This window comes from Entelurus aequoreus, linkage group LG03 (genome assembly GCF_033978785.1).
Source record: "Entelurus aequoreus isolate RoL-2023_Sb linkage group LG03, RoL_Eaeq_v1.1, whole genome shotgun sequence".
NCBI lineage: Eukaryota > Metazoa > Chordata > Actinopteri > Syngnathiformes > Syngnathidae > Entelurus > Entelurus aequoreus.
In genome coordinates this window covers 91547033-91572432 of record NC_084733.1, presented here as the reverse complement: position 1 = coordinate 91572432, position 25400 = coordinate 91547033, and the positions used below count along the sequence as shown (strand labels likewise).

General features: G+C 38.9%; 1 protein-coding gene across 2 annotated transcripts in view; it reads right to left on the bottom strand.

Annotated features, from left to right (window-relative positions):
• Positions 1–25078, bottom strand: part of LOC133647101 (E3 ubiquitin-protein ligase SHPRH-like) — a 54206-nt gene extending 29128 nt beyond the window's left edge. The window contains exons 1-18 of one of the 2 annotated variants that reach the window (XM_062043214.1): positions 24940–25070; positions 22870–22988; positions 22207–22734; positions 19069–19198; positions 18766–18984; positions 15604–15682; positions 15383–15533; positions 14312–14414; positions 13964–14223; positions 10557–11081; positions 8326–8577; positions 8178–8256; positions 7941–8104; positions 5098–5354; positions 4834–4955; positions 4568–4656; positions 259–351; positions 81–188 (exon numbers count right to left, since the gene is read on the bottom strand). In XM_062043214.1, coding sequence (XP_061899198.1) covers positions 81–188; positions 259–351; positions 4568–4656; positions 4834–4955; positions 5098–5354; positions 7941–8104; positions 8178–8256; positions 8326–8577; positions 10557–11081; positions 13964–14223; positions 14312–14414; positions 15383–15533; positions 15604–15682; positions 18766–18984; positions 19069–19198; positions 22207–22725 — 3150 coding nt within the window. In that variant the 5' untranslated portion in view covers positions 22726–22734; positions 22870–22988; positions 24940–25070. Of the gene's footprint in view, positions 1–80; positions 189–258; positions 352–4567; positions 4657–4833; positions 4956–5097; positions 5355–7940; positions 8105–8177; positions 8257–8325; positions 8578–10556; positions 11082–13963; positions 14224–14311; positions 14415–15382; positions 15534–15603; positions 15683–18765; positions 18985–19068; positions 19199–22206; positions 22735–22869; positions 22989–24939 lie in introns of both variants that reach the window. The other variant, XM_062043215.1, reaches the window with a different exon arrangement.
• Positions 25079–25400: the final 322 nt, after the last annotated feature.

The following is a 25400-nucleotide window of genomic DNA, read 5'->3' as shown; positions in this document are numbered from 1 at the left end:
TCCTTGTTCCACATTTTGAGTTATTTGGCTCACTAACTGACCGACGGTGACACAACATGCTGAAATATGTAGACCCTCACTTTGCGCTTCAGCTCCTTGATGTTCTGCAGGACGGGCTGCAGGGCCTGATGAGCGTCCGCCACCTCAGAGTCGTACTTGGTCATGTAGTGCTGCCGCAGCTGCTCGGCCTGCACGCAAAACAATGGAAGAACAAACGGAACGTGCAAAATGTTGAGAAGAGTTGGGAGCGTTCGTTACCTCCTCGCTCAGCCGGTCATCTCTGAGAGTGGGAGGCATCCCAGCATGCTTTGCGTTCAGCAGCTCCATCAAATTGTGAGTGGCGTGAAGTCTCTGTTGTTCATGGAAGCACACAAAGGACAAACTTTTATTCATCATTTTAAACATGTAAAAAGTTTCAAGGTTTTTTTTTTTTTTTTACAGCTGGGTCTTATTGATCCACAAGGGAAATTGTTCCACACAGTAGCTCAGTTACAAGGGATGGAAAGGATAATGATGGAAAGGATAATGCACACAAGGGCACAAAAAGAGGGCGGAAACAAAATGTATAAAGTAGACTAAAAATGTACCATAGTAGCAATATAAAATATAAAATAGAATACAATAGAGTTTTATTGTCATTATTAGAGTGAACAGGTTCAAAGGACAAAGAAATTGGAGCAGATCCCCTAAGGTGCATACTAGAGATAAATGCGTTAAAATGTAATATCGTAAATTATCGGTATCGGTTTTTTTTAGTATCAGTATCGTTTTTTGTTTTTTTTTTGTTTTTGTTTTTAATTAAATCCATACATATATATATATACATATATATCTTCTTTTTTTATCTTTGTTACTATTTCTATTACTATATTATTGTGTATGCACTAAGGATGTCCGATAATGGCTTTTTGCCGATATCCGATATTGTCCAACTCCTTAATTACCGATACCGATATCAACCGATACCGATATCAACCGATATATGCAGTCGTGGAATTAACACATTATTATGCCTAACTTGGACAACCAGGTATGGTGAAGATAAGGTACTTTTAAAAAAATAAAAATAAAATAAGATAAGTAAATTAAAAACATTTTCTTGAATAAAAAATAAAGTAAAACAATATAAAAACAGTTATGAATGAAAATGAGTAAAATTAACTGTTAAAGGTTAGTACTATTAGTGGAGCAGCAGCACGCACAATCATGTGTGCTTACGGACTGTATCCCTTGCAGACTGTATTGATATATATTGATATATAATGTAGGAACCAGAATATTGATAACAGAAAGAAATGGGGGGAGGGAGGTTTTTTGGGTTGGTGCACTAATTGTAAGTGTATCTTGTGTTTTTTATGTTGATTTAATAAAAAAAATTTAAAAAACGATACAGAAAATAAAAAAACCGATACCGATAATTTCCGATATTACATTTTAACGCATTTATCGGCCGATAAATGCGCTAAAATGTAATATCGGGAATGATCGGTATTGGGTTTTTTTAGTATCAGTATCGTTGTTTGTTTTTGTTTTTTTTAAATTTATTAAATCCACATAAAAAACACAAGATACACTTACAATTAGTGCACCAACCCAAAAAACCTCCCCCACATTTACACTCATTTCTTTCTGTTATTAATATTCTGATTCCTACATTATATATCAATATATATCAATACAGTCTGCAAGGGATACAGTCCGTAAGCACACATGATTGTGCGTGCTGCTGCTCCACTAATAATACTAACCTTTAACACTTAATTTTACAAATTTTCATTAATTACTAGTTTCTATGTAACTGTTTTTATATTGTTTTACTTTCTTTTTATTCAAGAAAATGTTTTTAATTTATTTATCTTATTTTATTTGATTCATTTTTTTAAAAAGTACCTTATCTTCACCATACCTGGTTGTCCAAATTAGGCATAATAATGTGTTAATTCCACGACTGTATATATCGGTTGATATCGGTATCGGTTGATATCGGTATCGGTAATTAAAGAGTTGGACAATATCGGCATATCGGATATCGGCAAAAAGCCATTATCGGACATCCTTAGTGCATACACAATAATATAGTAATAGAAATAGTAACAAAGATAAAAAAGAAGATATACTGTATATGTATATATCCACATACATGCATATAACCATACATATAGGGTTAGGGTTAGCCCTAACCCTAACCCCTTTCAAAGTTCTACAACCCCCACATTTTCTATCCGATTTAAACCGTTTCCAACTTCAAAATATTCAGCCTGTACAGGAATTATGTGCTCTCCTTCAATAATTCAAAACAATTCCCGGATTTCCTATAATTCCCAGTTTTTAGGGACATCTTCCCCATTCAAAATGAATTGGCCATTTTTCAAACTTCCACAATCCCCACATTTTTCAACCGATTTAAACCATTCCACCTTCAACGCATTCAATTCATCCTGGATATTCACACAACCACGTTTGCACGTTCAACAAATTTCCAGGAATTCCTGTTTTTTTCTAACCTCATTTCCAACCTTTTTTAGTGCAAAGACTCCTTCCACATTTTTCAACCCACTTCAAGCCTTCCACCGTCAAATCATTCCTCTTAATCAGGACAAAAAACAAAGTTGTTTTTTGAACTGTAAATAATTCCCGGTTTTCCCGAAATTCCAGGAATTCCGTAATACCATTTCTCATTTAAAAATGTTACTGCTTCAACATTTCTCGACCGTTTTGAAAAATTCCAACACCAACTTATTCTTTCTTTTTTTTTTTTTTTTTTTTTTAGCATTTTAAAAAAAAATCCCGCATTTGAATGAATGAAATAAGTGAATGAAATAAGTTTATTTCGGTCATATAATCAACCATCAACCATTTTGTGTGACCAGTTTAACAGTACAGATTAGACATATTTAACAATCATACACATTTACACACATAAAGAAAAGAAAAGAAAAAGAATGACCGAAAAAGGAATAGGCTGAAGCCAAAGCTTATACTTGCCTATCCTATACATTCACTGAAAATTAGATTGCCTGGAACATCAACGTTACAAGAAAATCAATGGGATGAAAGTAATTGTTAATATGTTTTATCATTTTCAATTATTTCACCTTTCAAGGTTTTCTTAAACCTTAACAAAGAACTACATGTCTTCAGCTCATCACTGAGCTTGTTCCACCATTTAACTCCTAAAACTGAAATACATTTTATATTCCTTCTTCAGTGTTTCCCATAAACTGCCAAGATACCTGTGGCGGTGGGGGCGTGGCTATGGGCGTGGTCACCATGACATCCTCGAGTAATTTGCATAATTTACTACAATGATTTGATTTTCTCTAAAAAGGCTCAAAAAATGTATACTAATTAATAATAACAGTTTTGTTTTAAACGTCCATCCATCCATTTTACAATATAATTACAACACTTTATGTACATATTTATATACAGATTTGAACAATAAGTTATTCGCTGAAATATATTTATTAATTGTGGTTCTTACAAAAAATATATCTTATAAAATATAAAAGCTAAAATGTCTCTTAAAGCTCTGCCCCTTTAATTAGTGCATACTAAATAATGTAACTTTAGCCTACTACGACAACCATATTATTTACCAGCAACATAAAGTGAAACAGAGGCAGAGGTGTCCTGCCACAGTCGGTAACAAATAAACAGGAAACAGTAGTGGTGGTAGATAGACACAGAGCTTCATCAAACATCTGATCCACTGAACAAAGAGCTCCAAAAATCTTGAACTTTAGACTGCCATCAGTTTTACTCCCTACACTTAACCATGTGTTTCCTACTGCCTGCAGACTTTGCACCCTTTGTTATATACACATGTTGTGTTTCTAATATAAATACATTTAATAAAGTCAAATACAAATAAGGCAACAAGAGAAGTATCCTACACTTCTCTTTTGTAAAGTAAATGTGAACAGCCGATATGGGCATCTACATCAACTATATGATTTGCCTGAGAAGCTGGAGAGGACAAAATTAATTTTTATTTGTGGCGGACGTAATTCTTTTGTGGCGGGCCGCCACAAATAAATGAATGTGTGGGAAACCCTGTTCTTACTTTACCTATTTCAAAAATCAATATCCCCATAAATTATAGTTTTCTCCTCTTAATTGAAATAACCTAAGAATACAAGCTGGAAGGCTTGTATTCTTTACTCCAAACATCATTTCCATTGTTTTTAAAAACACAATATCTGAAAATTTTAACACATTAGCACTTATAAATAATGGATTGGTATGTTCATAGTAGCACGCTTTGTGTATTATTCTAATGACCCTTTTTTGAAGTTTAATTATTGGCTCTATCTTCCCAAAATTCCATGAAATTTCCATTGACATGAATGGACATTTTTCAAAGTTCCAACTTCAAAATATTGTGTGCTATCTAGTTACTTATGTTAAGTTTGGCAGCCAGAGAATGTCCCCATTGTGGGATGAAGATAAAGAGAGTTGATCCTATATGCAGAAGATAATGGCCAGCATGTATTACATCCAGCCGGACTCTTCATATGCAAATTGAGGATGCATCTACAAAGACAGTGTGTTTTTTTTCCCGTACCTGCAATGAATCGGTTTTCAGCCGGCCTTTGTGCTCCTCTGATGAACGCAGCACTTCTCGGTACATCTCGGCCGCCTGCTCAAACTCATCTGCGTGTGGCAAAGGGCGCCGTCGTCATTACCCACACTTAACGAGCAAAACAGGTGGCGCTAATGAGATGCGCCGCAATAAATGGGGAGCACAAAGCATGGCGGCTGACAAAAAGGTGGCGTTTGTAAATGGATCTCATGGGAAAATCTCAGCCCCCACGGCGCCTTTTTTGTTACCTCTGATAATGTGGATTCCCGCCAGGCCGTTGAGAGCGCACACCAATTGTCTGTGGGCTTCTTCACACTCCACTCGACATTTCTTCTGCAGGGACTTGAGGAGCTCCTCCATCGTCATGGTGCTGCGGAGGGAGGGGGGGGGGCATTACCATCAAAAAGGTACTTGAGGAGCTCGAAGGAGCAAACGACACCGAACTTTAAAATAAACACGTCCTGCCTGGCAGAGATTCTAAGACGGTGTTGCGGCGGCTGGCTCAAGCCTACCTTTTCTGCAGAGGCAGAAACTCGCCGCGCACGGCCTGCGGGTGGCAGCAGGCCTGGCGGAGCCTCAGCAGCGGGCACAGGATGGTGGTGACCGTGCGGCGGTCCAGGCTGCCCAGTTTCAGGCTCCAGTCGGAGATCTTCCGGAGTTGGACCACGGCGTCCTGGGAGCAGACCTCGTGTTGGCGGTGGTAGAAGTGACCCTCCACCGGGGAGAAGTGCAGCCAGTGGACCTCTTCCGTCTGTGCCGGGATCTGGATCTACAACAAATCATTTAAAATGTGTACGTTATTGAGATGATGAGGATTTGAATTTAGTAGTGGTTTGCAATTATTTTATGTCACGCTAGGGATGATGTTTGATAAGAAATTATCTAATTCGAGCCCATTATCGAATCCTCTTATCGAACCGATTCCTTATCGATTCTCTTATCGAATCCAGACAGGTTGTTGTATACGGAAAAAAACACAATATTTGGTTTAACAAAAGCTCACTTTTATTTTATAAGATTAAAATAAAATAAATAAATAAATATTGACAGTTACCCCCCTAAGAAAAGAAAATAAATACATATTGACTGTTGTTACCCAAAGTATATTAACTGGGATTTTTCAGAAAAACAAATATATACAGTAACACAAAAACAACCTGTCTCTGTGATCACTATAGGTGTATAAATAATAATATAGAGTTAAATAAAATCAGTCCCTTGGGCACAAAACTGAAAATAATACAGCTTTCCAAAAAGTGCACTTCTGCTGCTATTGGAACATACTAACTACACACACAGGCAGACAGCTAACAAACAATCCAAGACGTCTAATAAAGTTCCAAAGCAGATTAATCCATTCAGGCTCTTTATTGTTGTTGATCTTGCTTTGTCTTTTTCTATCTTTACTTTTGTCTTGCACTGGACTGTTATTTATTTATTTTTTTAACTGAAATACACACAATGACAAATGTATAAGCTATGTGATTCAATTAACATACTGAAATGTAATGCACAATATGTAAATATTAGCTTCACACAAATATACAGTACTATCATCAAACAAAATACTTCTGAGTGTTGAAACTATTTCGATGGTGGAAATACACGACTGGCAGCCATTTTAAGTCCTCAAATCATCCATTGAAACAGTGCACAGAAATCGTTTTTCCATAAACATCTTAGGTTTAAATTGAACCACTTTCCACCTTAATATTGAGTTACATAAACAAGTTAAACAGTTTACTTACAGACTTATCTTTTCCAAGGCTTGTAAGAGCTAACACAACTTGTCTACTTCTCAATTGTCTCATGAACTAGACTAACATCGTCAACCCGGAAGTGCCCAAACTAATGACGCGTAGTATTTTCATATCACCACAAGGTGTCAGTAAGAGTCTACAATCAAATGGGCATAACATTGTCCATTTGGGATTCGTTCCCAGGGATTCGAATAAAGAACCAACTCTTTTTCTTTACTATAGTGGTCTCGATAACGGGTACCAGTTCTCAAAAAGGGATTCGAGTCCGAGGACTCGGTTCTTTTCTTATCGAACAACCGGGAAAACCGGTTTCGAGCATCATCCCTATGTCACGCCCCCCCACCACGAAGTAAATGTTTATTTATTTATCTCTATGTGTCAAGATATACTCTATTACGCTATTGCTTGTGACAACGAGGAAAATAGGTTCTGGGGAGACTGGCTGCCCTGATGGAACCGTTGCTGCGGGGGTACGTGAGAGATTCCTGGGATAAATGGAGAATCATGCGCCTCTCAGTCCTTTCCATCGAGGACATGGAAGACATCTGCCTATTTGGAACCGTGATCACGGGGCACCTGCTGATTGGGCTGGGCATTGCTCTGGTGTATCGTCAAATTCGTAAGACGATGGCAGCCACTCAAGGAGCCCAAAGGCTGTTCGTCGCAATGGAAGGTTTGGGCCGGGCTGGGGCAATTTCTGAACTGAATCGCAAGACGGATCACATCATGAAAAAGCTGGTTGAAAGGGAAAAATTGGATATGAGAGCCAGCACGGACGAATAGAACAGACAAGACATTGTAATGTCTGCTCGCGGAAAAACAAAAATCCTAATCTACGATTGGACTCCCTCGAATGGCCTTGACGCTGCAACAACAGGAGCAGGCTGTTCTGAAAACATCCCCCGAGGACTCCTCAATGATGGACGCTTTTGACCTCCCTCCCTCCTCAACGACACCTGGAGTCAAACTTTTGCTTGCATGCAGAACAGCCCCAGGCCTATGAACACTACATCAACACACCCAAGACGAAGGGCATATACACACACACCCCCCCAACCCCCATCCCGCGTCTGCACCACCGCTTGATTCCACTTTGGGGTGATGGACGGCTGGCAGCGCTTCATAGCAGCAGTCGACCTACAGGGCCCCAACTCCCCCACCTCTCTGTTGCGAGTTGTCGTGATTATATGTAACATGTTTATGTGTGCATGGCACGGAGGTTTTTTCCCACTCCAGACTAGGGCCCCTTAGGAGCCCAGTCTAGATTGTATTTTTTTACTCATCCTTCCCCAGCGTTGACCTTTTTCCCCACTTTTACGAGGCGCCTTGTGGTGACCCATCAGCGTTCCTGTTCTGTAACCCTGTACACTGTTTGTTTGTCTCATCTTGAACGGGTTTGTGCTGAAAACAAAGTTTTCTTGTACTTGTGCAATGACAATAAAGACCTATCCTATCCTATCCCTATATGAATAAGGTAAATCACCTCGACTTGGTCAATTGAAAAGTACCTCGCCTGCAGAAAAAGTGTGGGCACCCCTGCTATAAAACGTCGACTTGAATCGCTCGAGTGCCTCATTTTTTCCCCGACATCTTACCTGATCGATGACGTCCTTCTTCGCCGATCGCCACAGCAGCTGAGCGATGACGCCGTAAAGCGGCTCGGTGTTTCCACGGCGATAGGGTCTGTAGAGCAACTGGTCCCACCAGTGTTTGACCCAATACGGATCAACTCCCAGGAAGAGTACAAGGCCATAAAGGTCTGTAGGGGAAATAGCCATCTATTGAGAGAATGCTTGCTGCAATGGTGTGTCTGAACAGGTGTCATTGATTACCTTCCAGGCCTCTTTGGACAGGCGTGCCGCTGACACACCAGCGGTTGACCGACGCAAGACGCAGAGCCATCTCTGCAGCCTGTGGGAAACTGATTCAGTCAACAACAACACAAAAGCAGACAAAAAAATAGACATTCTCTGCATCTACCTTGGCGGTGGGACACTCCACCATCTGAGCCTCGTCCAGACAGATGCGCCACCACTCCACGGCCACCAGGGGGCTGGGCACCGCCATGTAGCGCTTCTGGTTGCGGAAGCGGCGCCCGTCCTTGCTGTTGCTGTGCGGGATGTCCACGTAGTTGAGCTCCGAGCGCAGCACGTCGTAGGTGGTGATGACCACGTCCTGCTCCGCCAGCATGTGCGGCTGGATGAAGCCGTGCTTCTTCACGCCCTGGTACACCTGGCGGATGACGGATTGGACCATTTTAGAGATGAAACGATTCCTCGAGTAATTCGATTAGAAAATATAATCAAGGAATTTTTGGCACCTCGAGGCGTCGTTAAGTTTTTTTTACGGCATTTTGTGCTCGTTTAGTAAACAGTAGTCAAAGCTCACGTTTGGCACGGACTGTTTAGGTCAGTGGTCCCCAACCTTTTTGTACTTGCGGACCGGTCAATGCTTGAAAATTTGTCCCACGGACCGGAAAAAAAAATAAATAAAAAAAAATTATTATTATTTTTTTTTTGGTCATAAAGAAATACAATCATGTGTGCTTACGGACTGTATCCCTGCAGACTGTATTGATTTATATTGATATATAATGTATATATTGTGTTTTTTATGTTGATTTAATAAAAAAAAAAAATAAAAAAAAAGTTATTTTATTTTATTTTTTTTAAATTTCTTGTGCGGCTGCGGCCCGGTACCAATCGGTCCACGGACCGGTGGTTGGGGACCACTGGTTTAGGTGTTGCACAGCGTGTTTACGTCACAGATCATACTGCAAAAACACCGCTCTCTTAATGTCAGAATAATTGTATCTAAGTTATCACAAAACTTTGTGTTGCCATAAGTTCCCGGCGAGAAGACAAAAGCTGTCTTTGATCCTAACAAGAAGAAAGCTTGTAAAACTCCACTGTGTAGGATGGGAAGCAACATGAAGGTGTTCTGTTTCTTTGATGTATTGTAATCAACAGAAAGATTGTGTCTTGACCCGAGAACTACAAAGCGGAGAGGAAACAGGACCAGACTCCCCTCCAGGCGACCTTTTCTTTGAACTGTTTGTAATCAAAGGCGATGGCTGTTTACGACCCCCCGCCCTTAGAAACAGCTGTTGCCATGTAATCAGGGAAAGTCCAAATAAATACAATCTTTCATCAGGAGCGTGCTGGGAGTACAGTAGTACAGCCCAGACATTTCTCCTCAATTGAGCCAAATGTAATTCTGTCTCTGTTTAATTCCTTGCTCCTTGTCTTGTTTAATAGATGTCATCAGTGTTTGGACCTGACACTTAAATACGCTTGAGTTTAGAAAACCTTTTCGCCGACGTAACACGACGCCGCAGAAAGCAGTGGACGAGAGCCGCAGCAAAACGAGGGATTAAAGAAGCGACAAAAGTTGTCTAAGGTGTGGGAACACTTCACACTAAAATGGAAGGTAAACGCAGCGGTATGCAAACATTGCAAAGTGGAGCTCGCATACCACAATAGCACAAGTTCCATGCTGTAGCGCCTGTCGAGAAAGCATCCGATTTGAGGGACGTCCGGAGGCGAGGTAAGTCATCTATTATCAAATGTAAACGCAAAAGCTGTGTTAGTAAAATAAATGTTATTCATTATGATAACCAGGATGTGTTCTCTCACTCCCGCCAAGTCATCAAAACTAACAACGCAGTCCGAGCGCCATCGTGTTCAATTAGCCTTTCATTAGTAACCCCGCGAAAGTAGTCGTGCAAAGTTATTCCGGTTATTCAAGTCATGCAACCACATGCTACTTGGATAGCTTGCACTTTTGCACACACTATAGTCTCTGTAGAATGTAAGAGTGGCAAGTCCTTATTCACGGTGGTAGCACTTGTGTGCCAAGTTCCTGTCAGCCATATTGGTTCTGAATATGAAGTCGAATTTTTCAAATGCAGTATTAAAGGCACTACCTAATTCGCATTTCAGCTGTGCGTGTCAGCCCTCAATAATGAAAACAGGCGTTCAGGAAATAAAAGACAATTAGGCCAAACGCAATAAATGAGGGCACATCTTAACATGTATAATTAAACCTTAATTGAGCAAAAATATGATTTATTCGATTACTCGATTAATCGATCGGGATATTCGCTAGAATACTCGATTACTAAAATATTCGATAGCTGCAGCTCCAGACGATTTATGACGCCGTCAGGGAAGTCATAAACAAAGACGGTGGATAAAAACGCTGTCCCTCACCAGCACCCGCAGCGAGGAGGACTTGACGTGGCGGTTGATCTCCTCCACCCACTGGTGGCAGATGGAGCTGGGGGAGATGATGAGCGTGGCCCCCGTGGAGACGGGCTTCATGGCCACCAGGCAGTGGGGGCAGTAGAAGGGGGTGGTCTCCAGGCTCTCCTCCTTGTAGTTGACACAGTCGGCATGCTGCCACAGCAGGCATTTCAAGCACTGCACGCGGGCTTTGTAGTCCACGATGCCCAGCTCGCCGCAGAAGCACTCAAACCTGTAGTCCGCAGTGTTGAAAGGGACCATGGACGCCCTCACGGGAGCTTCTTCCAGGCAGTTCGATGTTTGGCTCTCAAACATCCCGTCCGGCTCCTGATGTCCCTCGCTGTTCTCCCACTTGGCACCGTCTGACCCGGAGATGTTTGCGTCGCTTGGATCTTCACTTGTGTTGGAGCTTTGAAGAGCTGCTTCCGCTTTCTCTTTCGCTAGTCTCCGGAAGGATCTCCTGGGCGAACTTTCTCCTGTGTGTTTCATATTCTAGCAACAGAAGAACAAACTGACATGTCGACTTTTTGACACTTAGAAAAAATCTCAACTTTTTGACACTTAGAAAAAAATCCCGACTTTTTGACAAAAAATAAATAAACAAAAATAATAATAATAATAATAATAATAATAACATTTCCGACTTTTTGACACTTAGAAAAAATCCAGACTTTTTGAGACTTACAAAAAAATCACGATTTTTAGAGGGAAAAAATTCAGACTTTTTAACAGTCGGAGAAAGTTTCCGAATTTTTGACACTTCGAAAAAATCCCGCCTTTTTGAGAAAAAAAAACGACTTTTTGACGCTTAAAAACATTTCCAACTTTTTGACATTTAGAGAAAATCCCAACTTTTTGACCAAAAAAAAATCAGATTTTTGACACTTGGAAAAAATCCCGACTTTTTGACGAAAAGATTGCGACTTTTTGACACTTGGAAAAAATCCTGACTTTTTGACAAAATTTTTTTAGACTTTTTGACACTTAGAAAAATATCCCGACTTTTTGACAAAAAAATGTCAGACTTTTTGAAAGTTAGAAAAAATCCCGCTTTTTTGACACTTAGAAAAAATCCTGACTTTTTGACACTTAATAAAAATCCCGACTTTTTGACACTTAGAAAAAATCCAGACTTTTTGACACATAGAAAAAATTTCCGACTTTTTGACAAAAAAGTTACCGACTTTTTGACACTTAAAAAAAAACCCGTATTTTTGACCAAAAGATGGCCGACTTTTTGACCAAAAAAATCCAGACTTTTTGACACTTAGAAAAAATCCTGATTTTTTGACAAAAAAATCCCGATTTTTTGACAAAAAAATCCCGATTTTTTGACAAAAAATTTCAATTTTTTTACAAAAAATCCAGACTTTTTGCCACTTAGAAAACATTCCCGACTTTTTGACCAAAAAAATCCAGACTTTTTGCCACTTAGAAAACATTCCCGACTTTTTGACAAAAAAAGTTCCGACCTTTTGACACTTAGAAAACATTTCCAACTTTTTGACAAAAAAAGTTCCGACCTTTTGACACTTAGAAAAAAATCCATACTTTTTGACAAAGAAAATTCTGACTTTTTGACACTTAGAAAAAATTCTGACTTTTTGACAAAAACATTTCCGACTTTTTGACATATAGAAAAAATTCCGACTTTTTGACCAAAAAATTCTGACTTTTTGACACTTAAAAAAAAATCCCGACTTTTTGCCACTTAGAAAAAATCCCGACTTTTTAACACTCAGAAAAAGTTTCCGACTTTTCGACACTTCGAAAAAATCCCGCCTTTTTGAGAAAAAAAATCGACTTTTTGACGCTTAAAAATATTTCCAACTTTTTGATATATAGAGAAAATCCAAATTTTTTGACCAAAAAAAAATCTGACTTTTGACAACATTTTTTTAAACTTTTTGACACTTAGAAAAAAATCCAGACTTTTTGACAAAAAAATGTCTGACTTTTTGACACTTAGAAAAATCCCGCTTTTTTGACACTTAGAAAAAATCCTGATTTTTTGACACTTAGAAAAAATCCCGACTTTTTGACACATGGAAAAAATTTACGACTTTTTGACACTTAGAAAAAAATCTCCACTTTTTGACCAAAAAGTTACCGACTTTTTGACACTTAAAAAAAATCCCGTATTTTTGACCAAAAAATGGCCGACTTTTTGACAAAAAAAATCCCGACTTTTTGACACTTAGAAAAAATCCAGATTTTTTGACAAAAAATTCCGATTTTTTGACAAAAAATCCAGACTTTTTGCCACTTAGAAAACATTCCTGACTTTTTGACCAAAAAAATCCAGACTTTTTGCCACTTAGAAAACATTCCCAACTTTTTGACAAAAAAAGTTCCGACCTTTTGACACTTAGAAAACATTTCCAACTTTTTGACAAAAAAAGTTCCGACCTTTTGACACTTAGAAAACATTTCCGACTTTTTGACACTTAGAAAAAATCCAGACTTTTTGACAAAGAAAATTCTGACTTTTTGACACTTCAAAAAAATCCCAACTTTTTGACACTTAGAAAAAATTCCGACTTTTTGACAAAAACATTTCCGACTTTTTGACAAATAGAAAAAATTCCGACTTTTTGACCAAAAATTCTGACTTTTTGCCACTTCAAAAAAAATCCAGACTTTTTGCCACTTAGAAAAAATCCCGACTTTTTGACACTTAGAAAAAATCACGACTTTTTGACCAAAAAATGTCCGACTTTCTGGCACTTAGAAAAAATCATCAAAAAGTTTGAAACAGTTTGAAGCAAATAATCAGAAATGGAAATATCACAAATGGGAACAATTTAATACATTTTGAGGCTGATCTGATCACCTTCTGGATTCAGGACTTTTTTTTTTCCTAATAAAAGGGCTGTTTACCTGCACGTCGCCTGCCTTCTCTGCATCTTGGGGTGACGCCGTAAGCAACATCAAGCGTTCCATGACAGTTCCTTTAAATAATTGTGCGTTGCACCTTTGCTCACCATCACAGTTCATCTTTGAGTATGTACTCACCAGAAAACCTAATTAGAATTACATTTAAGCAAATTGATATTTGCATAATTACTTCAATGGAAGTATTAGTCTCTGATAGAGTAATATTTTTATTTTTAACAAAAAACTACCACTAGATGGAGCCAGTGTACCTATCGGGTTGGACTACAGTTTGAAAGTCCCATAATAAACCTGGGATAAAATAAATATAAAAGTTACAAAAAAAACTAAAAAACTATAAAAACAATTTTTATAAATGAAAAATTTTAAAACATTTATAAAAAAATATAAAAAAAATTAATTAATAAAACAATAAAAACATATTTAATAAATAAAATAATTTTTTACAAAAACAATAAAAGTTGTGTGTTTTTCCTTACAGATTTGGGAGTTCCAGGACTGGTCTTCTTGGTCTCCCTGTAGTTCTTCCCTAGCCGAAAGGAGCCCGCCAAGCCACGCCCTTTGACCTGCGTCACCATGCCCTCCTCCATCAGCTTGGCCAACGTCTTCTTCATGTGGCTGCGGTTCTTCAGCAGGTCGTAGCCGTACGTGGCGCGGATGTACGTGAAGACGGCGTTGATGGAGGCGCCTTTGCCTGAGCGCATTTCCTTGATGGCGGTCAACAGCATCAAGCGGACGGCTGCGGAGGACAAGAGTTACGCCTTTTTGAAGAGCTCGAATTGTTTTGAACATGCCAGTGGAAATAAAGACAAGAATATAAGACGTACCCGGGTGAGAGATTCTTGTTTTAGGCGGCACTTCCTGCTTACAATGGATGATTTTCTCTGTCTCCAGCGGCGGAGGAGGCACAAAATAATTCACACACTGTCCCTGAAAAACAGCAAATAGTTGAATCGTCCAGCATTTGTTAGAAGTAAACAAAACTGTCAGAATAATTGTATCTAAGTTATCACTTAGATACACTTGCGAGAGGACAAAAGCTGTCTCCAGGCGACCTTTTCTTCGAACTGTTTTGTGACCGAGGGCAACGGCGGTTTACGACCTTTCCTTTGAACCAACCTTTTCTTTGAACTGTTTTGTAACCAAAGGCGATGGCTGTTTACGACCCCCGTCCCTTTAAAAACAGCTGTTGCCATGTAATCAGGGAAAGTCCAAATAATCTTTCGTCAGAGCGTGGGACGACACCGTGCAAGGGTACAGTGTCTACGCGTTCCTCCTCAATTGAGCTAAATTTAATTCTGTCTCTGTTTAATTCCTTGCTTCTTGTCTTGTTTAATAGATGTCATCAGTGCTTGAACCTGACAAAAACTAGCCAATTGTACATTTACTTGTGAATTTGTTCAGAGACTCAAGGAACATGGGTGATCATTTTTTTGTGCTCTCAGTTTGTCGACATAAACAAAACTACTATTGGGTTTTGTGAGTTAGTTCAGAGACTGAATGTTTATTTGCACACGTTATGTCAACATAAGTAGTTGTGGACACAAACAAAACTAGCAATTTGCATATACGATCTACTTGTGAATTTGTCCAGAAACTGAAAGAGAACGGAAGATCATTTTGGGTTGTCACATTCTGTCGACTCAACAAAACTATCCATTCGCACATTTACTTGTGACTTTGTTCAGAGACTGAAAGAGAATGGATGATCCTTTTTGGCTCACATTTGATGTCAACATAAAGAAAACTAGCCATTTGCACAATACTTGTGGCTTTGTTCAGACACCGAAGGAGAATGGGTCATTTTTGGCCGTCACATTTTGTCGACACAAGCGGTTGTCAACAAAAACAAAAGCAGCCATTAAAACGTTCACTTTGTAATGAATGCTGCTCCTCACCACAGGCAGAGTGAGCGCCTCCTGCCGGACGTCCTGCCGGCTGTGAGAGAGAATGAGGGCGAGGACCTCTACCGTCTTTCCCAAGCCCATCTCGTCGGCCAGGATCCCGCCGGGCCGCTCCACGCCGGCGAGGGGGAAGCCACGGATGAGACTGGAATGGAACAATGCGTGCGAATGATGAAGCAAGTGTTGGAAGGCAGCCGGGCGACGGAGGCGCTCACCAGCCGGTGAAAGGGTTGTAGAAGAGCTTCTTGCCGCACATGGTCACCAACTCACGCCACAGGAAATGCAGTGAGTGCTCTGCAAAGACAGAAAGTGAAAATCTCGTTAGCAAACTAAACTGCGCATTTATCAAAGTCTCTCAGGTGTGTTTATTCCACTTTAATAACGCTCCTCTCTCAAAAGTTGCTCATGTAAATTACCCTATTTTCCGGACTATAAAGCGCACTCAAAATCCTTTTTTTTCTCTCTCAAAACTCGACAGTGCGCCTTATAACCGCCTAATGTACGGAATAATTCTGGTTTTGCTTACCGACCTCGAAGCTCTTTTATTTGGTACATGGTGAAATTATACGTTTTTTCATTTTTTATTTATCTCCTTCATTGATGTGCATTTTCAGGATGCTTTATTATTGCCAATTCTTTAACATGTACAGCAATTTGTCCCACGGACCGGGGGGAAGTTGATATATATATTTTTTTTCATAAAGAAATACAATCATGTGTGCTTACGGACTGTATCCCTGCAGATTGTATTGATCTATATTGATATATAATGTATATATTGTGTTTTTTATGTTGATTTAATTTTTAAATTTAAAATTTAATTAAATTTCTTGCGCGGCCCGGTACCAATCGGTCCACGGACCGGTACCGGACCACTGATGTACAGGACACATAAGAACTGAGATTACATTTTGGGCACAGTCCCACTAAGAGCAGACATACGTTACAGGGAGACAAGACGGGACCGCCAACGGATCAGCCACTTACGGCGCTCCTTAAAAAAGGTGGGAAAAAGGTGATATTGGGAAAAGGGGGAAGAGTAAAAAATATCAGTCAAAGACTGGACCCTCGGGAGGGGGTCCAGACTGAGTCCAAGGGAAAAAACTTAATTTGCCATAGCACACATAAACATGTTACATATAATCACAACAACTCGCAACAGAGGGGGGGAGTTGGGGCCCTGGAGGCTGGCCTGCTGCTATAAAGCTCTACTCAGCCGCCCATCACCCCGAAGGGGAATCAAGCGGTGGTGAAGGCGTGGGGTTGGGGTGGGGAGTGTGTTTGTGTATATGCCCATTGTCTTTGGGTGTAGTGGTGTTGTGTTCATAGGCCCGGGGTCGTTCTGCATGCAATGCAAGCAAAGTTCGACTTCTAGATGTCGTTGAGGAGGGAAGGAGATCAAAAGCGTCCATCTTTGAAAGTCCTCAGGGGATGTTTACAGAACAGCCTGTTCTTGTCCACTCGGGGGAGTCAAATCGTAGATAAGGATTTTTGTTTTTCCGGAATAAGTTGAAATGGTTGGTGTTGGAATTTTTCAAATCAATGGAGAAATGTTGAAGCAGTAACATGTTGAATTGAGAAATGATATTACGGAATTCCTGGAATTTCGGGAAAACCGGGAATTTTTCCAGTTAAAAAAAACAACTTTGTTTTTTTGTACTAATTAAGAGGAATGTTTTGACGGTGGAACGGTTGAAGTGGTTTGAAAAATGTGGAAGGAGTAGTCGCCAGAAAAAAGGGTGGAAATAGGGCTTTGGAAAACTAGGAACTCTGGAAAATCCTGGAATTTTTTTGAACTTGGAAAAATGATAGTTTAAATTTCCAGGATGGTGGAATGTGTTGAAGGTGGAATGGTTTGAATAGGTTGAAAAATGTGAGAATGGTGGAAGTTTGGGAATTCCCCAAAAATTGGGAAATTTCGGAAAAAAGCGGGACTTTTCTGAAAAATTGTAAAAAACTTAAATGGTCTGAATAAGTTGAAATGGATGGTGTTGGAATTTTTCAAATCAATGGAGAAATGTTGAAGCAGTAACATGTTGAATTGAGAAATGGTATTACGGAATTCCTGGAATTTCGGGAAAACCGGGAATTTTTCCAGTTAAAAAAACAACTTTGTTTTTTTGTATTACGGAATTCCTGGAATTTCGGGAAAACCGGGAATTTTTCCAGTTCAAAAAACAACTTTGTTTTTTTGTACTAATTAAAAGGAATGTTTTGACGGTGCAACGGTTGAAGTGGTTTGAAAAATTTGGAAGGAGTAGTCGCCAGAAAAAAGGGTGGAAATAGGGTTTGGAAAACCGGGAATGCCTGGAATTTTTTGGAACTTGCAAAAAGGGTAGTTTGAATGTCCAGGATGAGTGTAATATGTTGAAGGTGGAATGGTTTGAATAGGTTGAAAAATGTGAGAATGGTGGAAGTTTGGGAATTTCCCAAAAATTGGAGAATTTCGGGAAAAGCGGGAATTTTTTTGAAAATGGGAAAAAACTTGAATGTTCTGAATAAGTTGAAATGGTTGGTATTGGAATTTTTCAAATCAATGGAGAAATGTTGAAGCAGTAACATGTTAAATTTAGAAATGGTATTACTGAGATCCTGGAATTTCGGGAAAACCGGGAATTTTTCCAGTTCAAAAAACAACTTTGTTTTTTTGTAATAATTAAGAGGAATGTTTTGACGGTGGAACGCTTGAAGTGGGTTGAAAAATGTGGGAGGAGTAGTCGACAGAAAAAAGGGTGGAAATAGGGCTTTTGAAAACCAGGAATTCTGGAAAATCCTGGAATTTTTTTGAACTTGGAAAAAAGGTTGGTTACATTTCCAGGATGGTGGAATGTGTTGAAGGAGGAATGGTTAGAAGTTGTTGAAAAATGTGGAAGTTTGAAAAATGGCCAATTCATTTTGAATGGGGAAAATGTCCTGGAAAACCTGGAATTCTGGGAACTTTTGTAATTTGTCAAGAAAAATCCCGCGATTTCCAAATAGGCTGAACAGTTTGAAGTTGGAAGGGTTTGAATCGGGTGAAAATGTGGAAGTTAGAGCATGCCAAAATCTGGAGAAGAAGAAGTTGAATAAATAGATGAATTTTGGTGTCGAAAAGCATACGTGTGAATGTTTGGAGCATTCACACAATTATACATATTGCACACTAACGATTGCACTGCGTATAGATAAATAGCAAAATACTTTACATAAAGGTTTTTATAGCTTATTCATATTTTCTAAAATGTATAAATGACAATATACTTTTTAACTTTAACCTAATTTGTCAATAATGTGAATAATGCATTCATTTTTGAATGGCACTTTCCTCCAAGTGCCAACAGAGTCAGCTTAGAGTTGCTAATGTTCCTTCCTCATGTCTTGGCGTTCTTACGTCTTACCTTTGGAGGACGTGTTCCGGAACTTCTCCCTCCTCAGCATCCAGTTGACGGCCTGGCTCTGGTAGGGCCTGAGGACGGGGAGGAGAGCCTGGTGTTGAACGTCAAAGCTCTCCTCCCGGCTCTCCGCCTGGCGCACGCGCCTGACGTGGTCGTACAGCTCCTCCACGTTCTGCCTCTCCAGGTCGGTGTCGCATTCCCCCTCCTCGTTGTCCACCGCTTCTGCACGGGGACAGAGGAGAAGGGAGAGGGGTCAGGACGGACGGCGGAGGCGTGGCGCGGGTGTGAGGACGTCGCACGGCTCACCGGGGATGGTGAAGTCATAAAAATACGCCATGGTCTTCTGCACCAGCTGATTGGCTTTCTTCTTGCGAGCGTTGCCCTCGCTGAGGAAGTCCGGCTTCCCTAATGCGCTTTCAAGAAAGTAAATCCCCACCTGGCAGAAGTAGCGAGATGTTAACACACTTTCAAGTCCTTCCCTCATACTAAGGATCAACCGATTATCCGCGCTGATATTTGGCATATTGACGTACATCGGTATCAAACTTTTTTTAATCAGTATCGGCTGTATTGATTCGATTGGATTCTTCGTGGTAACGATTCGATTCAGAATCGATTTAAAGCGATTCTTCATCCTAAATATCATACTTTTTAATAACATCGGGTGCCAGTTCTAGGATTAACTCCATTCCTCTGTAAAATAGATAAACAGCTCTGATAAATGTCCTTATTACTTCAAAGGAAACTGGTTTTGTTGAAGAAAATTATACCAAAAAACATTTAATAAAGTTAATAATACAAATTAAGCAACAAGAGAACTAAAGTAAATCTGTACAGCAGATATGGGCATACATCTACAATGTGATTTGCTTAAGAGGCGGGACAGGACAGATTTAAAAACACAAAAACATATATACATACATACGTACACATATGTATGTATGTATACAATTACTTAAATATACAGATATATATACACGTATACACATATACATACACTACCGTTCAAAAGTTTGGGGTCCCATTGAAATGTCCTTATTTTTGAAGGAAAAGCACTGTACTTTTCAATGAAGATAACTTTAAACTAGTCTTAACTTGAAAGAAATACACTCTATACATTGCTAATGTGGTAAATGACTATTCTAGCCGCAAATGTCTGGTTTTTGGTGCAATATCTACATAGGTGTATAGAGGCCCATTTCCAGCAACTATCACTCCAGTGTTCTAATGGTACAATGTGTTTGCTCATTGGCTCAGAAGGCTAATTGATGATTAGAAAACCCTTGTGCAATCATGTTCACACATCTGAAAACACTTTAGCTCGTTACAGAAGCTACAAAACTAACCTTCCTTTGAGCAGATTGAGTTTCTGGAGCATCACATTTGTGGGGTCAATTAAACGCTCAAAATGGCCAGAAAAAGAGAACTTTCATCTGAAACTCGACAGTCTATTCTTGTTCTTAGAAATGAAGGCTGTTCTACAAAATTGTTTGGGTGACCCCAAACTTTTGAACGGTAGTGTATATACTAGAGATGTCCGATAATGGCTTTTTTGCCGATATCCGATATTCCGATATTGTCCAACTCTTAATTACCGATTCCGATATCAAGCGATACCGATATATACAGTCGTGGAATGAACACATTATTATGCCTAATTTTGTTGTGATGCCCGGCTGGATGCATTAAACAATGTAACAAGGTTTTCCAAAATAAATCAACTCAAGTTATGGAAAAAAATGCCAACATGGCACTGCCATATTTATTATTGAAGTCACAAAGTGCTTTTTTTTTTAAACATGCCTCAAAACAGCAGCAGCTTGACACAGAGCTTCATCAAACATCTGATCCGTTGAACAAAGAGCTCCAAAAATCTTGAACTTTAGACTGCCATCAGTTTTACTCCCTACACTTAACCACGTGTTTCCTACTGCCTGCACACTTTGCACCCTTTGTTATATACACATGTTGTGTTTCTAATATAAATACATTTAATAAAGTCAAAATACAAATAAGGCAACAAGAGAAGTATCCTACACTTCTCTTTTGTAAAGCAAATCTGAACAGCCGATATGGGCATCTACATCAACTATATCAGGGGTCACCAACGCGGTGCCCGCGGGCACCAGGTAGCCCGTAAGGACCAGATGAGTAGTCCGCCGGCCTGTTCTAAAAATAGCTCAAATAGCAGCACTTACCAGTGAGCTGCATCTATTTTTTAAATTGTATTTATTTACTAGCAAGCTGGTCTCGCTTTGCCCGACATTTTTAATTCTAAGAGAGACAAAACTCAAATAGAATTTGAAAATCCAAGAAAATATTTTAAAGACTTGGTCTTCACTTATTTAAATAAATTCATTCATTTTTTTACTTTGCTTCTTATAACTTTCAGAAAGACAATTTTAGAGAAAAAATACAACCTTAAAAATGATTTTAGGATTTTTAAACACATATACCTTTTTACCTTTTAAATTCCTTCCTTTTCTTTCCTGACAATTTAAATCAATGTTCAAGTAAAAAAAAATGCTAATGTAAAGAATAATAAATAGATTTTAATTTAATTCTTCTTCCGACGAAGAATATTCGTGAAATATTTCTTCAAACTTATTATGATTAAAATTCAAAAAAATTATTCTGTCAAATCCAAAAAATCTGTAGAATCAAATTTAAATCTTATTTCAAAGTCTTTTGAATTTTTTTTTAAATTTTTGTTTTGGAAAATCTAGAAAAAATAGTCATTTGTCTTTGTTAGAAATATAACTTGGTCCAATTTGCTATATACTCTAACAACGTGTAGATTGGATTTTAACCTATTTAAAACATGTCATCAAAATTCTAAAATTAATCTTAATCAGGAAAAAGTACTAATGATGTTCCATAAATTATTTTTTTTAAGTTTTTCTCTTCTTTTTTTCGGTTGAATTTTGAATTTTAAAGAGTCAAAATTGAAGACAAACTATGTTTCAAAATTTAATTGTCATTTTTTTCGTGTTTTCTCCTCTTTTAAACCGTTCAATTAAGTGTAAATATCATTAATTATTAATAATAACATAGAGTTAAAGGTAAATTGAGCAAATTGGCTATTTCTGGCCATTTATTTAAGTGTGTATCAAACTGGTAGCCCTTCGCATTAATCACTACCCAAGAAGTAGCTCTTGCTTTCAAAAAGGTTGGTGACCCCTGGACTAGATGATTTGCCTGAGAAGCTGGAGAGGACCAAAAAATAAATAAATAAAAAAACATTAAAAAAAAAAAAAAACATTTTTTTATTTGTGGCGGACGTAATTATTTCGTGGCAGGCCGCCACAAATAAATGAATGTGTGGGAAACACTGACATTTACTGCAAATCAATATTGGCTTCAAATATCGATTATCCTCCTTCTTGACTACTAATAACCGTATCAGCCCTGAAAAAACCGTATGGGTGGATCTGTACCTCGTACCTTGAAGGAGTTGTCTTCTTCTTCATGACTAAGCTGCACCACCCTTCTCTTCTGCAGCCAGTCCAAATCCTCCAGCGGGATCCGAGTGAGGCTGCACTCCGCCGTGCAGGTGTCGCCATGGGGCGCCTCGGCGGGCTCCTCGGCGCCGCCGAAGCTGACGCACAGCTGCTCCTCCATCTTGTGCAACGTGAACGCCCTGCGGTCGCGGTCGGGCGGGAGCCAAGCCGTCCGGACGCGGAACTCCCCGATGAGAGCCTTCCAGACGTGGCCCAGCCGGGAGGCGGGCAGCACGGCCAGCGCCAGGGACGCGGAGGAGCTGGGAAATTCCTCGGCCAACTGAGGCGAGCCGACGGGGATGTCGAGCGAGGGCCCGGCAGTGAGACCGGAGCATGTCGGGGTTTGGTCATCGCTCTCCTGGATCTCTTCGTTCCGCCGGTCCTCCAGCATGTTCCAGTCCAGCCTCTTTTTAGCATCCTCATCCACCTTCACGGGGGGCGCCTTTTTCCTTCGACTGCTCATGTTTAGATTCTACAAGAAAACGTGAAAATATAATGTCAACTACAAGAAAATGTGAAAATATAATGTTAACTACAAGAAAACGTTTCTTGGTGTTGTTGATAAATGGCTGTGGCTTTGCATAGTAAAGTTTTAACTTGCACTTACAGATGTAGCGACCGACTGTAGTTACTGACAGTGGTTTTCTGAAGTGTTCCTGAGCCCATGTGGTGATATCCTTTACACACTGATGTCGCTTTTTGATGCTTTCTCCAGATTCTCTGAACCTTTTGATGACATTACGGAGCGTAGATGGTGAAATCCCTAAATTCCTTGCAATAGCTGGTTGACAAATGTTGTTCTTAAACAATTTGCTCGGGCATTTGTTGACAAAGTGGTGACCCTCGCCCCGTCCTCGTTTGTGAACGACTGAGCATTTCACGGAAGCTGCTTTTATACCCAATCATGGCACCCACCTGTTCCCAATTAGCCCGTTCACCTGTGGGATGTTCCAAATAAGTCTTTGACGAGCATTCCTCAACTTTCTCACTCTTTTTTGCCACTCGTGCCAGCTTTTTTGAAACATGTTGCAGGCTTCAAATTCCAAATGAGCTAATATTTGCAAAAAATAACAAAGTTTACTAGTTGGAACGTTAAATATCTTGTCTTTGCAGTCTATTCAATTGAATATAAGTTGAAAAGGATTTGTTGTATTCTCCTTTTATTTACCATTTACACAACGTGACAACTTCACTGCTTTTGGCTTTTGTGTATGTATGTATATATATATATATATATATATATATATACATATATATATATATATATATATATATATATATATATATATATATGTATATATATACATATATATATATATAATATCTATATATAATATGTATATATTATATTTTATATATATATATACTATATATATATATATATATATATATATATATATATATATATATATATATATATATATATATATATATGCTGCTGTCTTGAGTTTCCAATCATTTCTACAACTCTTATTTTTTTGTGATGTAGTGATTGGAGCACATACTTGTTGGTCACAAAAAAACATTCATGAAGTTTGCTTCTTTCATGAATTTATTATGGGTCTACTGAAAATTTGCTGGGTCAAAAGTATACATACAGCAATGTTAATATTTGCTTACATGTCCCTTGGCAAGTTTCACTGCAATAAGGCGCTTTTGGTAGCCATCCACAAGCTTCTGCTTGAATTTTTGACCACAAAATTTGGTGCGGTTCAGCTAAATGTGTTGCTTTTCTGACATGGACTTGTTTCTTCAGCATTGTCCACACCTTTAAGTCAGGACTTTGGGAAGGCCATTCTAAAAACCTTCATTCTAGCCTGATTTAGCCATTCCTTTACCACTTTTGACGTGTGTTTGGGGTCACTGTCCTGTTGGAACACCCAACTGCGCCCAAGACCCAACCTCTGGGCTGATGATTTTAAGCTTGTCCTGAAGAATTTGGAGGTAATCCTCCTTTTTCATTGTCCCATTTAAAGCACCAGTTCCATTGGCAGCAAAACAGGCCCAGAGCATAATACTATCACCACCATGCTTGGCGGTAGGAATGGTGTTCCTGGGATTAAAGGCCTCACCTTTTCTCCTCCAAACATATTGCTGGGTATTGTGGCCAAACAGCTCCATTTTTGTTTCATCTGACATCACATGGACAAAGATAAGACCTTCTGGAGGAAAGTTCTGTGAATGGCTACCAAAAGCGCCTTATTTCAGTGAAACATGCCAAAGGACATGTAAGCAAATATTAACATTGCTGTATGTATACTTTTACTCACATTTTCAGTAGACCCATAATACATTCATAAAAGAAGCAAACTTCAGGAATGTTTTTTTGTGACCAACAAGTATGTGCTCCAATCACTACATCACAAAAAAATAAGAGTTTAGGAAATGATTGTAAAGTCCAGACAGCAGCTTTATGTATGTACACTTTTGACCAGGACTGTATGTCAGGTCTACACAAGCAACAGGAACTATTGAATAATTATAATTCACAATCAACAGTGCAGCTACACATTTTCCATCAAGTAAAACGGGTAGTTTTATTTAAAAAGTACAAAAGAGTAAGATGAACTCTTCTTGACATAAAGAGCATTACTACACGGGAGGACGACGTCACAAAAAGAAGGCACTTTGAAGCGCTTATTACGCGTAATATGTGACAAAATAAGAGAATATTTACAGTTTGGCAGATCCCGCAGTTCGCTCGGCTCTTTATCGCTGCACAAACAAATGCGTCATGACGCTCGGAGAACCAAAACAATCGTCACTTTATTATTTACAGTTGAGCGTCTTCTGTTGTCGCCCTCGCCATTTTTTTTATACCGGAAGTGACGCCAAAAAAGCGCGCCGTTTTCGCTTACCCATTTTTTTAATTTTATTTTATAAACCTTTATTTATAAATTTCAACATTTACAAACAGTTCAGAAATAATAATCAATGTACAAAAACAGTACAATACATCGCCAGGGGGTTGTAAATTCAAAGTAACTAAAATAGAATGCAATATATATATATATATATATATATATATATATATATATATATATATATATATATATATATATATATATATATATATATATATATATATATATATATATATATATATATATATATATAACAAACAAAGTGCAAAGCGAA